This window comes from Tyto alba, unplaced genomic scaffold, assembly GCF_018691265.1.
Source record: "Tyto alba isolate M040663 unplaced genomic scaffold, T.alba_DEE_v4.0 Super-Scaffold_1, whole genome shotgun sequence".
In the NCBI taxonomy this organism is placed as follows: domain Eukaryota; kingdom Metazoa; phylum Chordata; class Aves; order Strigiformes; family Tytonidae; genus Tyto; species Tyto alba.
The window spans coordinates 30,842,636-30,856,690 of NW_024881261.1; the positions used below are offsets into that span (position 1 = coordinate 30,842,636).

Sequence of the window (14,055 nt, forward strand, 5' to 3'; positions counted from 1 at the left end):
TGCTTGCACTTTAAAACATTCTAATAATTTAAATATGTAATTTTTAATAACACAAGATTAAATAGTTGAACAGGCCAAATTAATTTTGGTTAGTACAAAATTCAATGGAAGCAGCCAGATGTCCACAGCCTACTATCCAGCTGTGACAGCCTGAAAAAGAGACATCCCACAGAGGAGAGGAGGGAACAATAAACAGGCAAGATGGGTGACCACAGTAGCTCTCATGGCTAGCAAACACAATACTGCGGGTATTTTTATACGTACCTTCTGTCAGCAATAACAATACTGCTTTGCATACAAAACAAAACTAATTCTGTAAAATAGCAGACCCTACACCCAATGGAAACAAGCAATAGAAAGCACAGTTCCTCTGATCACATGATTTAAGTAGATACCTATTTTAAACACACATAACTAACAAAATTAACTTCAAATCAAATTTAGTTTTCACTAAGCCTTAATACAGCTTTGCAAGTCCCTTCCAAGAAAACAAGCATACTTGTTTTAAAAGAACTTCTGGGTCGGTGGAAGAAAAATACAGTAATTTCTATTGCATCTCATTTAATCTCCCATACTACTTCAATTAGCCTAGCTTCTGAGTATCAGTCAGGATGTACATTAATAGTAGTCCAGCTTATACTTGCCACATACTACTCATTTTTCTTTTCCATCCTCTTACAGGACGGTAACACAAAGTCACAAAAAACAACCCAATCTTTCACAGGCTCTACCGTTTAAATTAATCATCTCAGCATACAGCAAAATTTTACTGCTAGACCAGCAAAGCACAGTCTATGCAAACACCACTGCAATATAGCACTAAAGTTGTTTAAAGAAGGAAAAAGAGAGCAACACTTTTTAAAACAAGAAACCATTATACCCAAAACATTAATTTAGTTTATTAATAAATCTGGTTATCATAAGACAGAGAAAAGGCATTTCTCACCTTACCTTAGTAACCTTAGTTGTTACTGAAGCACCCAAATTACCTGCTTCAGATTTAAAATTAATCCAGTTTATAAATTACAATTATCATTTCAACTGAAGTTACCGGTCAAGTAATTGTCCGCATAGATTATGATTGCAAAATCTTTACTCTTGAAAACGGATTTAAGCCAAAACCATTGAGATGTATAGACAAAGTAGTCACGCATACTTTACTTTTCTTCCTATTTTCAATCAACTTGGTTTACCTTCTCACAGAAGTCGGTAAGAGCAGTGAAGTCCCATTTCTTGGAATAAGCAACGTTGTATCTCAGTATAGCTTCCTAGGAAAGAGCACAACAAAATAAAGCTTAGAGATACTTTTTTACAGAAGAAAAATTCTTTTAGGAAGTTTCCTTTTTAAAGGAACAGCACCATCTAGTGGCTAAAGCCTGCCAAAATCCATAAACTGTATTACTATGGTGTGACCTCATGCTACTGAATCCTGTATTTTAGCTTTAGCATTGAATAAGCTTTAGTCTATAGGTTTTTCCTCCTAGCACAAAACAAGATAAGGCATGTCTGGATCTGCCTACAACACACAATGTAAATGTTCCCCACCCCACGCTTGGTCTCTAAAAATTCAAAAAAACTGTCCCTCAGCAATATAGCAGAAGTTTTACAGGTTTACAAACTTAAAGAATCAGAACCACGACAAAATTAAGCAGGTCCTTTACAACAACAACAACCTTTAAAAAATTATCAAGAAAAAAATACCGAATAAAATAGTATTATCAAGGGAAGTTTCAATAGCTGCTGGGGGAGCACCATTTATTCATCTGAATTTTATATGTAGCCTTTGCATCTTCTTCGTTCTCTGCCTTTCAAGTATAATCTAAATTACATTATTCTTCACAAAAAACATACTAGTAATTCCAAGGTGCTCCAAATCACAATCCATTAAAAGCCAATGAGAACCATTAAGAGTTATCAACAGAACATTAGCCTCCAAAATTTAGATTTTGATCAGCACCTTGAGTGGTTGCAATTTTAGTGGAGTATACTGGTGTGAAGAGCTCCCAATTCAAGGTCTCTCACTTGTGTGGTGCCCTGCTGCCTGGTTACAGAAAAAGGCTGCATGCTACATTTACCTCAAACTAGTAGATACCGCAGGACAAACACAGTTTTGTGTTGACTTATAAAAGACAATCAGTTTTAATCATGCCTAACAAGATTAATGGTAACACTCATTAATTAAAACCCTTAATTCATTAGGGAATGCCTTGAACAGCATAGATTTTTTTTTTTTTAATTTCTTTTTGTAAGTGATTAAATAGAACTGAGCCAGAATCAGTAACAGTACATAGAGAGCCTGAATGTACCTATATGCATACAGACTTGATTTCAAATTGACAAGCTTACCTTCAAATCATGCGAGCAAGTAAATTTGTTAAGTAAGGCAGTTTGGATTAGTTCCCATCTACTTCCAGCAGTTCTATCTCCATTCTTTAAAACAAAAGCCCAAACCAAAGTCAGATTAAGTTACTCAAAGCAGAAAAACATATTTACTAATAATTGTCTTCCTTGCCACTGTGCTTTATTTGTGAAGTTATTTAAAAATAAACCAAATATTTTGAGTAACTGTAAAGTACTTCTGCAACTTCCAGTCCACTGCATTTTGCTTCCTTAGGAGGAAAATTAATAAAATTCATAAAGAGCTCTTTTTCACACATAGAGCGCTCTTCCTCATGTCATCTCAATAAGGACAAATAATGTTCAGTACACCCCTTGTGAAGAAGGTGGATTTTGCAGATAAAAGGTGACCATAGTTTATAAAATCTGCAACTCAAAAATATAAACTGCAGCAACTTTATAAAAATGTAGTAAGAACAACAAGGGCACAGATTATAAGAGCATATTGCTGTGGCTGATTCTTGTACCAGCCCAAATTTAAGACATCCTGGGATATTTTTCCTCAACAGAAAGCCTTATTGCTCATTGAAAGCAATAGTACTTCTTATGAGACTACTGCAAGGGCAGGAACAACTCATCTTGCTCAACCGCCAACAAAGATCTTATCAATACTTTATCTCTGAAACATCAATTAAATTCATTTTATACTGTATCTGTAACATTGATAAATGAAAAGACTGAGGATTTCCTAGAGGCTATAAAAATTCTCTGTTCCAGGTTCAAGTACCAATAATCATTATATAATCTTTCACTATAGGACACTTACTTATTTTATTCACCACAGTCTAAAGTATTTCAGTGTCTATGTTTAAGTAAGTCTTGAGCAGTGACAACAAACACCAGATCAATAAACCATGCAGGGCCAACGCTAATCCCTCCACCACTGTTTTAGTGGAACAGCAGACAGATACACCTCAGTCTACCAGCAATATCTGGCAGAATATCATAATCAGAACGTGGTTACAAATTCACTCACATATGTTGGCAACCTAAACCGCTTCACAAAAAACACCCCTCAAACATAAATAAATATATAACTTATATGGAGTACAAGCTTATGCTTCATAGAAGTACAGAAATATATACATCATCAAATCAATGGCTAGGTAAAATAATTACTAGAAAAAAAAATTTCTTCTGCTCCACATGAGGCATCATGACCCAGAAACCCACTTTTTGGACCAGGTATGTGCATCTATTTGATTTTCCAATTCCATACACACAGTTTGCTAACTGAACAAATGCAGTAAACTGAAAAGTCATCTATATGTGAACAAACTTATTTGATTACACAACTGTAAATACTTTATCTTACCTCATGCTCTACAGGGTATAAATTTTGTTCTGAACAGGGCATTTTAACATGTTTGTTATCCCACAAATCCTTGTAGTGAGTTGGAAAAGGTTTAGGCACCTCTCCTTCCTTCAGAAGATCTACCTGCAACACAGAAGGAGAGGGGGGAAAAAGCTCAGACTCTACTTTCAAGTCATTAAATGGAAGAAATAAAAAGAAAGCAAAAACATAGTTATAAAAAAGCTCTCATCTACAGCCACCCTTTTCGGAAAGAGGAAAGCTAGAAACCAACTACGTGATGGGTATTTAATTAGAAAAAAAATCTGTCTGCTACTCTTATGTTATACTTGGTGAAAAGAACACCACCTTATCATTTGACCTCTTGAAACATGCTGAAATACAATACAATTATTTTATGCCCAATTATCAGCTAAATACTTCCTCATTTATGAATCAAAGTACCTACATAGTTTCATCCAAATAGTTTCAAAATGTAATTTCAAGTCTAACCATAGCCATGTGCAGAAATAACACTTTTTAACCTAACACTGGAAAGGATGAGAAATCATTATAGAGATAGCAATATTTCAAGTGTACTCCACGGAATAGCAGAAACGTAAAAATAAGTAACACATGTTCTTAAAGACTTTGTCTGCTATATGGCCTTCTGGCAGCACCAATTCTCTTCAAACTTGCATTTAAACTTAAATTACTTTTCTCTTATTTGCTGCTTATCTATGACCCTACAGGCTTCTGGTCACATATTTTATTTCAACAATAATTTGACTGCATACTACTCCTAATGATTAAACACAAATATATCAGATTTGATCTAAAATGCAGTGGTAAAATTGCTAGAAACTCCTCTTCATTCTCTTTTTCATATCTTGAGCCTTTTTAGTATCTTGAACCCAAAACAGAATCCCATTAAAATATAATGTGAAAATGTTGAATTACACATTTTACTTGCAGACATATTTAAATCCCCACAGTTTACAACTTGGGCTAGGAAGTACACACACTCCTACGCAAAAGAAAAATACTTGTCCCTAACAAGCCAGAGGCAGCAAAACCATATTTACACCTCTTCTGGATCCTAATAACCTAATTCTGTGCATCAGAAAAGTCTATTTTCAGGAAAATCAGTTGCCCCAGTCTGCTTGCAAGGAATGGCAAAGAAAGATTTCCACAGCCTGCTAATACTATAAGACTAACATTTGGCATTTGATATTATTGAACAATTCACTAAGAAATTTGATTTCAGGTAATACACAGAATTATCGTACTCTGATGGTTACTGTATGATTGGCTGAGGGTCGCAGATGAGGAAGACGGGCCCCACACATGGGCATTCTTTTCATCTCTTCAATTGGTGTTCCAAACCATTTCTTATTAGTTGGAAGAGGAGGTGGCACATATTTAGGAATCTTCCTTCCTGGCCTCTGGGGTTTGAATTCACACTTTTCTCTTCTGCTGTTAAAATAAAATACATTGGAACATTTTATTTCCACAAAATACACGAACGTCCACTCCAGGGTTACGTTTATAACAGAGTCAGTTTATTTGCTAGAATTTGCCGTGGCCTCAGGCCAAAGCTTTATTTGGGCAAGACCCCCACCATCAACTACCTGCTTCTCCTCGACACATGAAAGTACATGATGTCTACCAAAACACTCTACAGGCTTACACCTTCACAGAACTGCAGTATGTTAGCAAGGCAGGGTTCTCCTCTGAAGAATCAGGCTCTTTCCCAACAAAATCTCTTTATCCAGGGACAGGAGACAGACCCATTGGTCTGCATTTGTCAGGATAGCCTCTGCAGCCCTTTCTCCACTGTTAGAAAACAAACGTGTGCATGTACAGATGTCCATATTACTTCTTCAAACTTTTAAATAAATAAATAAATAAATAAATAAACCACAACAAAAAAACAAACTTCTTAATCGCCCTTTCTCACTACAGCTGTATTTTTCATGCCGGTCACGTAATACTTGCAATGATAGTAGAAATTTAAGAATAATCAAAAAAAAAACACTTGCAAATTCAAATATATGCAAGAGCAGATGAACTAATCCTCTCTAATGATCAAAGGTATTTGCATGAATCTGAAATGTTTTGGGGAAGAAAAATCTGAACCTGCTGTACATTTGAAGTAACATACCAGATGTTACTCAATGCAAGAGAAAGTTCTCAGAGTAAAATGCAAAACAAGTTAAAAGCCTAAACTTTGAGGTACTGTTTAGACCTCTAAACTGCCCTCATCAAACTTACTCCACCCTTGGATGAAGATGTTGTCCAACCTGTTTGCCATGTCTATGCATATGCCAGTGTCTTCAGGTGCAGACAACGCCTCCAACCTGGCTCATCACATGCAAATGGTGCAGCCACATCAGCGTGACACTGGGTACAGGCCCAGTGTACTCCTCTGAGAACCACAGGATAATTCTGGCATAGCATTACTGATGACTGAAACCTATTTGATACACTGCTCCTTCTTTCTCCAAAGCCAACATCTGAGCCATTACTATCTGCCATAGACATGGTCTAACAAAAACCAAGAAGGAAGCTTTAGTATTTTCTAATTGTCCTCCTGAGTACTATAGGCAATATCACTATTCTGCCTGGCACTGAGGTTTATAACCTCCATATCACGTTAATCAGGCCCCAAAATAAAAAAACAATCTCTCTATAGTCTCATACTCTACCTTACGAATTATTCTGTAAAGCACTGCTAGGATTTCCATCTACCCGCACAGCAAAACTTTTGCATGAGTTTCCCTTCTCAAATATGGATTTATCCTTACATACAATGCCCTAGCACTGACAAATGCAAGCTTCAACCTCTGCTGTTTTGCTACAACAGCAATTAATTTAAATTGGCAAAAAGAGTACTCCCCAAACCAAACATTTTAAACTTTATGACCCCCCCCCCTTTTTCATGAATTTTTAGCAAATTCTTCATCTATCCATTTTTCTTAAGAGTTGCATTTCTTTGTTTTCCAAATCCACCCTCAGCCTACTCATCTCTTAAGGTTTCTCAAATGCAAGCTCCTTCCTCTCTTGCAGCCTTCTTCACTTCCTTGAAAAGCACAGTTTGTGCCGCTGCCGCTCCTCACATCCAGAAAGGACCTCCCAGTAAAGATGTGCAAAACTACTGCCTTGCCTTACTTTAAGGACTGGAATCTACTAAGATAATTGCTTATTACACTGACACACACAGTTCTCCTCCTTCTGCTTACTCCTTTGCTGTTTATTCACTTTCTCAGCTCCCACTGAAATCTAAGCTCTTCAGAACAGAGATTATTCTTTAGTCCCTACACAACATCCAGCATGCTGAGCCCTGGGTCATGCTCAGGGCTTCTATTTCCATTGCTGTAGGGTGTAATCACCAGTCCTCTCTCCCAAGTTAAGAATAAAGCCAAAATAACCCCAAAAAAGCACTCACACACACCTCCACAACTGCTTTCAAAAGTGTAATTTTTCATGTCTGTTTCAATCAAAGCATCAGCCGCATTGAGGCTTCAACAAAACACATTCAGTATTTTTGACAGATGAAACTAAAAAACCCAAGAAAATATCAATTTCCTCAAGTATTCTGAATGAAATAACAAATGCTAGAGTTACACTGCTATAAAGCACTCCTGGACCACCATTCATTTTCGAACATTAAAAATCCCACGGTCTTAAATCACTTCTGTGATAAACGAAATCAACTTCCTACAGTGTCTTTAATTCCCAGTTTTAACATATCCAATTTTAAAATCTCCAGTGACTTAAAAAGTTGCACTGGACAAACATATCCTTTAAAAAAACCCACAAGCAGTCCCTTTAAAATTAAGTTACTTCAAGCTTACATCAAAGCTCTCTTTGTGTCTTAACATACATTTTGCAAAACCCTTTATACAATCTAGCCTCCAAAGTGGAAATTTTTGAGCGTCAAAAGAGATGAAGAGGCAGACAAAACACTACCTTTTCTCCTCAACTTTAGGTATCCTCATGAAATGAGAGGTGATTTTGGAGTCTCGCTTCACACCCTGTCTTGCACCTTTGCATTCTGATGATGGAGCAGGAGAGATCCCAGGTGACTTTGTACGCAGATCGTCCTCTTTAACAGAATTATCTATTTCCTCAAAGCTTTCGGAGCCCTTGGTAGAAAAACGTGGCTTTCTTGACTCCAGTTCAGCATCCCCATATTGAATTCTAAAAGATTTGTTTATGGATTTTGACATACTAATCTCTTCTCGCTCATCAAGAAATGGACTCGTTTCTTCATCAGCCTCTGACCCATGACAGCTATTTTTAGAATTATCTACATCCATTGGTGACTCCAGTTCACTTTCTTTCTCAAAAGCAGGTGAATCCCCTGAACTGCTCGGACATTTGCTCAGTTTTCCAGGACCTCCAAGATCAGATAAACAAGCATCACAACCAGCATCTGAAAGTGGACTTTCTGGAACTACATCCCCTTCTTCTTGTTCACCTATTAAACAGACAGAATTGCAGCTCTTCAGCTTCTGTGAATTGCATGAAGCCACCTGTCCATCTGCCTCGGTGCCTTTTGAGGAAAGTTTTGTATTTCCCATTTTCAAAGACCTGCCTGAGGACAATTTCCTCTGAGTCCAATTGTCACTGCCTTGTTCACTGCCCCTCTGAGCCTGCTTTCCAGTTTTGTGTATCTGATCGATGTTGGCATTTTTGAAGAGGTCTCCCGGCTGTGTCCCCTTCACAGACTCTGTGTCTAAGACTGGATCTTCATCCTCAGCCTCCCAGTTATACATGCTGCCTGTCTGAGGCAAATTTACATGCTTTGCACCAACTTCCACAGATGTTTTTGAATAATTTTGCTGACAAATATTCTCTAGTTTTTTCACATCATGCTCACAAATGTTCTCTTTTTTAATGGAAGTCATCTTGGGATTTGCCTCAGTATTGTTATTAATTTTGCTGTGTAAGCTGTGAAAGAGAAGTAAGGGAATTTAATGTCTTATCTCCTAATGAAATTTCTGTATACATACACATATATTTACTTTGTTTAAAGGAATGATTACAAACATACAATAGATACTACAGAATTTTACCCACTGTACTCTGTAAAGCGAGCACTACCAGGATCAACAAGTTTTACTGTGCTGGGGAATGTAGCTCAGTAGCAACCTACTTCCATTTAAAGGCTCAGAAGGATGATGAATCAGTTGCTTACCTTTGAAATCTTTTCCAATGATTCATTATCCTTATTTTCAAACCTAAACAGTATTAAGCTATTACTTAGTTATTTACCCTAGATGAAAAAAATTTAGAAGTCGTGATAAAGTTCTCCTTAACTTTCAATCAGTTAAAGACAGGGAGCATGGAAATCAGTGGTTTTATAACCATTCCCTCAGAGCTACAAATTCATCTTTTAGAAGAGCAGAACATAGTAGTCTCAAAGCCATCCTATTACCTCCTTACTTTTATAAGCAGCCCATGACTCTCCGAAAAAAAAAAAAAAAAAAAAAAAAAAATCGCAAAAGCAAGAGTAAAATATATTCAGAACTGATAATAAAAATTAGAATACACATTAAATCAATTATTATTTCTAAAGAGAAAAATTTGTTCTGTGCTGTCATACTCGAAGAATGGAAAGATGTGTCCTAACTGTTACACAGGGAAACAAAGCAAGTTTTGTATGAGCAGATGAAACTTTTCAAGATGACACTGGAAAGTCATTTCACACTTAAGTACCAATTTTTGTGTCAGTGTACTGTTAAAGAAAAATACTTAGATGCTATATGAATATTTAAAAAACCTAACTAGTCTGGGTGGATATATCTCTCTGAACAACACCTCCTGAATGTATTGTTACTACACTGTATATAACCAATGCAAACTCAGCATGCTAAACCCTGTATGTCTGATCATTGCCCAGTTTCCCATCACTACATAGGAAAATATGCAATTATCACACAATCTTAAATTCAACAACTGAACATCTTAATAAATTCCTGAAGGTATTAATTCTCTCCATGAACAATGACAGAAAAACAGCACTCTGGATAAAAAGTTAGCATTCATACCTTTACCACTACAGAACAAATAGGAAAAAAAAAAAAAGGGGGCTTAGAGCAACAGATGATAGCTTGGAACTTCACTCATTGGAAGATTATTTGAAAACAACAGGATTTTAGAGGGTTTTATGCTATGACAATTTAACTCCCCATCTATGCGTCTGTTCCTGCACTGAAAATTTTGATGAACAGAAATTAAAGCTATGTTACTGCTGCCATCTCAATAAATGACTGTTTAAAGGCATTGACAACATCTGTTGTCAAGATAGGAAATAAAATCTAACACAGTGTTCAAATTCAAATAAATTAAAATTGTCATGTTAACTGCAATAGAAAGCCACATAAAGTGTTTCCACAGGCTCCTGTGAGCCTGTAATTGAGCCCCGTGTACTTCTCTATTCATCATTATCACAAGCTTTCCTAGCTATTTTAACACTCCTATTGATTCCAATTTCTATTTAACAAACATCAATGAAAAGTACACCAGAACATTTACAACTGCAGTTACCAAAAAAAAAAAAAAAACCAAAAAACAAACAAAAACAGTACCTGGTATTCCTCTGCACCAGATAGAACTAAACTCCTAAGAGTTTAACTGTCTTGCAAACACTGCTCCTGACAGACTACATTAGCAGAAAATATCAAGCTCTACCTGGCACTACCAAGCAGCAGAATTTTTGTAACATCTTTGACAAGATAACCTGAATGCACATTTGAGCATCTGTAAATTCTGGTCCAAACTAAATTAAGTTGCACATGCTTATACCACAATCACAGTCCAATGAGATGAACCAAAACAAACTTCTGTCTGTAAATTAACAACAGAGCCTTGAGTTGAATGCAGGACCATCAGTCAAAATCTGTAACTGTTACTGCTCTACGTTAGACAAAAATAAAAGCGGAGCTGTTGAGTAAGGACATGAGGTCCGGTATTACCGCTAACTCAGCTGAGCGGCGGGCTGCCACGGGAAGCAGCAGTCCCACTGGGCCCTCCCTTCGCTGCAGGTTCCCATCGTTTTCTTTGCCGGAGCAGCATATTCATCCACCCGAACTGCGAGGTGCTTCAGGAAGCCAAGTCACCAAAAAAGTTTGGGCTTGGGGGGTTAGAGGGGTGGAGGACTAGTTAGCTTTTTGTAGTGGAAGTCTGTGAGTTAGTTACACTCAAGGGGATGTGCCAAGGTATGGAAAGCAGCAGAAACTGTTTTTTCCGTAAGTAGCTGTGCTGGCAACCTGCACTTCTGAGTTCCCCACAGGCCCGCTCAAAGAACACAACTTTTGAATAGGTATGCTGTACATTTTACCTTTTGGACTCAGTTGTCTTGGGTCCTTTATTCTCCAACCAAGTGGTAATTGTCCGTTGTTTACAAACTGAAAAACCACAGTTCACTACATTATTACATGAAATATGATAAAACTGCAACATGATTTCATATGAATAAGAAAACTTGTCCTGGATGAAGATAAAAACACCAATTAAGTCCTCATTATCATCACTACTCTGGGGAGCATCCAGACACCGACACTATTAAAACTATTTAATTTGTATCACTCAGCAGCTATAGTTTTTGTAATAGTAAGTGCCACGGTAGGTGTATTGTGGGGTATTTTTTCATCCAACATTTGTTGGGGGGTTTTTTGTTTTGTTTTGTTTGTTTTTTTTTAATATGGTTAAAAACATACAGTGACTATCTAGATTTTAAAAAAAAAAAAAAAAGGCAACTTTCCAGCTCTCATTATCACCTTTGAGTAACACCACCAGTGAGGCCTAAAAGACTTCTGCTGAATTTTGTAATGAAGAGGAAACATGGCATATCTTCAATCAAACAAACAAACAAAAACCTAACTAGACACCTTCGAAGATCCAGCTGAGAACCTTATTTATACATAGCATACTGTGAAACATGAGTCTTAATATAAAACTGTACACATTGGAAGTGACAAGTGCTGAGAAAAGGATTTTTTCTTTTCCCCTCCATTCATAAACAATTTGTAGAGCCTATCAATGCTTACTGTTCTAAACAGCAACAAAATGTGAAGGACGCAATATTTTCAGATTTACTACCAATGACACAGCTCCAGTGAATGTGATCAGTCTTTTATCTCTGATGTTGCAGTTCAGGCAAGCTTTCAGTAGAACAGCAGCATATGAACTGATTATGTAGAGACTTGTGGGGGTAATATGGAGAAAAAACTCAAAGCCAGTTATTTCACAACTGGAAAGTAATCTTCACTGGTATGAGAAGGGGCTTTTAGTTTTGTTGTTATTTAAAGGTAATTCTGAAAATCTGGCAACTAGCTTCAGTTCCCTTTCTTTCCATTTGCCAAGAGAAGCTATCTCCCTGCCACTGCTAACTGGGCAAGGTGTTTACTCGCTGCTTTCAACTGGCTAAGTAAAATTTGTAGTTCCCCTACTGTAACATTAGTTTTGCAGAACTTAAAAACCAGTACAGCACATCTGGCTTTCCTGATTAATAGTCACTACAAAAAGACTCATTGTTTTATTGCAAATTGAGGTTGTGTAACTTGTAGCATAGATCATAGGTAACTTAACAGATGTTGGTTTTAATAAATGCTTTCCCTAGCATTTGAGGCCTTGAACACTTTTCCACAGCTAGTTATCAGATGCCCTCATCAAAAGCACAGATTTTTCTAGAATGAGCAAGTCATCTCCAGAAAACATTTACAACATTTTAAGTTCTTCTGAAACAGCACAAACAGTAGTACAAAATTGCCACCATGTAACCAGGTCACCAGGGAGCAATGCCAAGCTGTTTGTAGATTACAAACACAAGGATACCTGCGCCATGCTCGGCCCTTCAATTTTTCAACAAACACTCAGCTTCACTCCGCTCAAACAAAAATAACAGCTTGATGGATTCCATGAACCAAAATATTTTTATTTCCAAGATTCACTAAAACTGAAGTCTATTAGTCATTCTATTCACCATATTTCACCTTCTTATGTATTTGATGTCTTAACACAAATTGCCTACAGGAAAGGGGAAAGCAGCAGCCAGAAAAAAAAACTTGAAGGGACATGTTAAAACATGGGAAGAACAAACCTCTTCAAAAACAGATGACTACCTCTTGAGGTATAAACTTGTGCTGAAGAAGGAATACTTGTTCATTAGCACGATGAACAGAAATCATATCAGTGGCATCAGAACAGAATGAAATGGCTTTGGTCTGAACTTTAACATCTGACTAGCCATTCAAGCCCTATAACGCACACAGCAGACACCATTCTTCTTTAATGTTACTAACATCTCTCTTTACTACATGCGAAAACATAAGAGGTAACAGAAAGACAACGTATGTTTACATTCAGTGTAAACACTAAAGCCAGACTTCGGTGTACTTTTTTTTTTTTTTTAAGTGGTCTCTAAATTTCTACTGAAGATTCCCCAAACCATTCCCATAAAACAAACCATTCTTCAGAATCTACCACTGAGGAAAACAACTGAGTTTTCATAAGATTCTCATTTATCCTCCATGTAACTTCAAGCTATTATTTCCGGGTTACTGACATTTAATTCATCAACCGAAGGCCATGTCGAATCTTTTGGGTTTTGGTTTTTGCTTTTTTGTCCTTTTCCTTTTTTCCTCCTTCTCTGCTTTCATTTCTAAGCCTGAAACAGGTACTTCATTGTGCATTAAAATTTGACTTTGACAGCGTTAGCTCCAAGTAAAAATAAGTTACGGAAGCCACGTGGGAACTTCCCGCACGCCGCTCCGTGGCGCGGCCGGAGGAGCGCACACACCGCCCACGGCCGCGCGGGCTCCTGCCGCGGACGCCCGGCACGGCACGCCGCCGCAGGTCCTACCTTTGTTCCCCACGGCGGTGGCGGGGCTGCCGCCGCCGGGCCCCTCCTGGCGAGGGCCGAGCGGCGGCCGCTCTCCCTGGGAGCCGCCGCCCGGGCTGGCGGAGCTGGGCCGGGCTCTCTTCCGAGGAGGGTCCCGCCTGCAGCCCGCACTCATCCTCGGCGGGGCCGCCTCCGCCCGCCCGGCTCGCCTCAGCCGCGACGGCCCAACAGCGGCCGCCGGGGCCAGGCAGCGGCAGCCGCCCCCCTGGCGATGCGCGGCGCGGCGGCGGCTCTGCCCCTCCGCATCCTCCGGCCCGCAGCGCCGGGCGGGTCCTGCCGGCTGCCCCCGCCTCCCCCGCGGCGGCGGGGCCGGGGCCGGGGCGCGTCCAGCGAGGGGAGCGGCCGGGAGCTGCCGCCGCTCGCCGCAAAATGGCTCCGCGCCCGCCGCGCCCTCCTCACCATGGCGACCGCAAAATGGCTCCTCCCCCGCCGGCAGGCAGGCAGGCAGGCGCGCGGG

At 38.9% G+C, this 14,055-nt stretch overlaps 1 protein-coding gene across 3 annotated transcripts in view; it reads right to left on the reverse strand.

The window, feature by feature from the left end:
• Positions 1–14,009, reverse strand: part of PARG (poly(ADP-ribose) glycohydrolase) — a 69,436-nt gene extending 55,427 nt beyond the window's left edge. Inside the window, exons 1-7 of one of the 3 annotated variants that reach the window (XM_042787183.1) lie at positions 13,560–14,009; positions 11,037–11,103; positions 7,661–8,644; positions 4,978–5,164; positions 3,713–3,835; positions 2,347–2,430; positions 1,194–1,268 (exon numbers count right to left, since the gene is read on the reverse strand). In XM_042787183.1, the coding sequence (XP_042643117.1) occupies positions 1,194–1,268; positions 2,347–2,430; positions 3,713–3,835; positions 4,978–5,164; positions 7,661–8,644; positions 11,037–11,103; positions 13,560–13,713 (1,674 nt within the window). In that variant the 5' untranslated portion in view covers positions 13,714–14,009. The remainder of the gene's footprint in view (positions 1–1,193; positions 1,269–2,346; positions 2,431–3,712; positions 3,836–4,977; positions 5,165–7,660; positions 8,645–11,036; positions 11,104–13,559) is intronic. The other 2 variants (XM_042787169.1, XM_042787177.1) reach the window with 2 other exon arrangements.
• Positions 14,010–14,055: the final 46 nt, after the last annotated feature.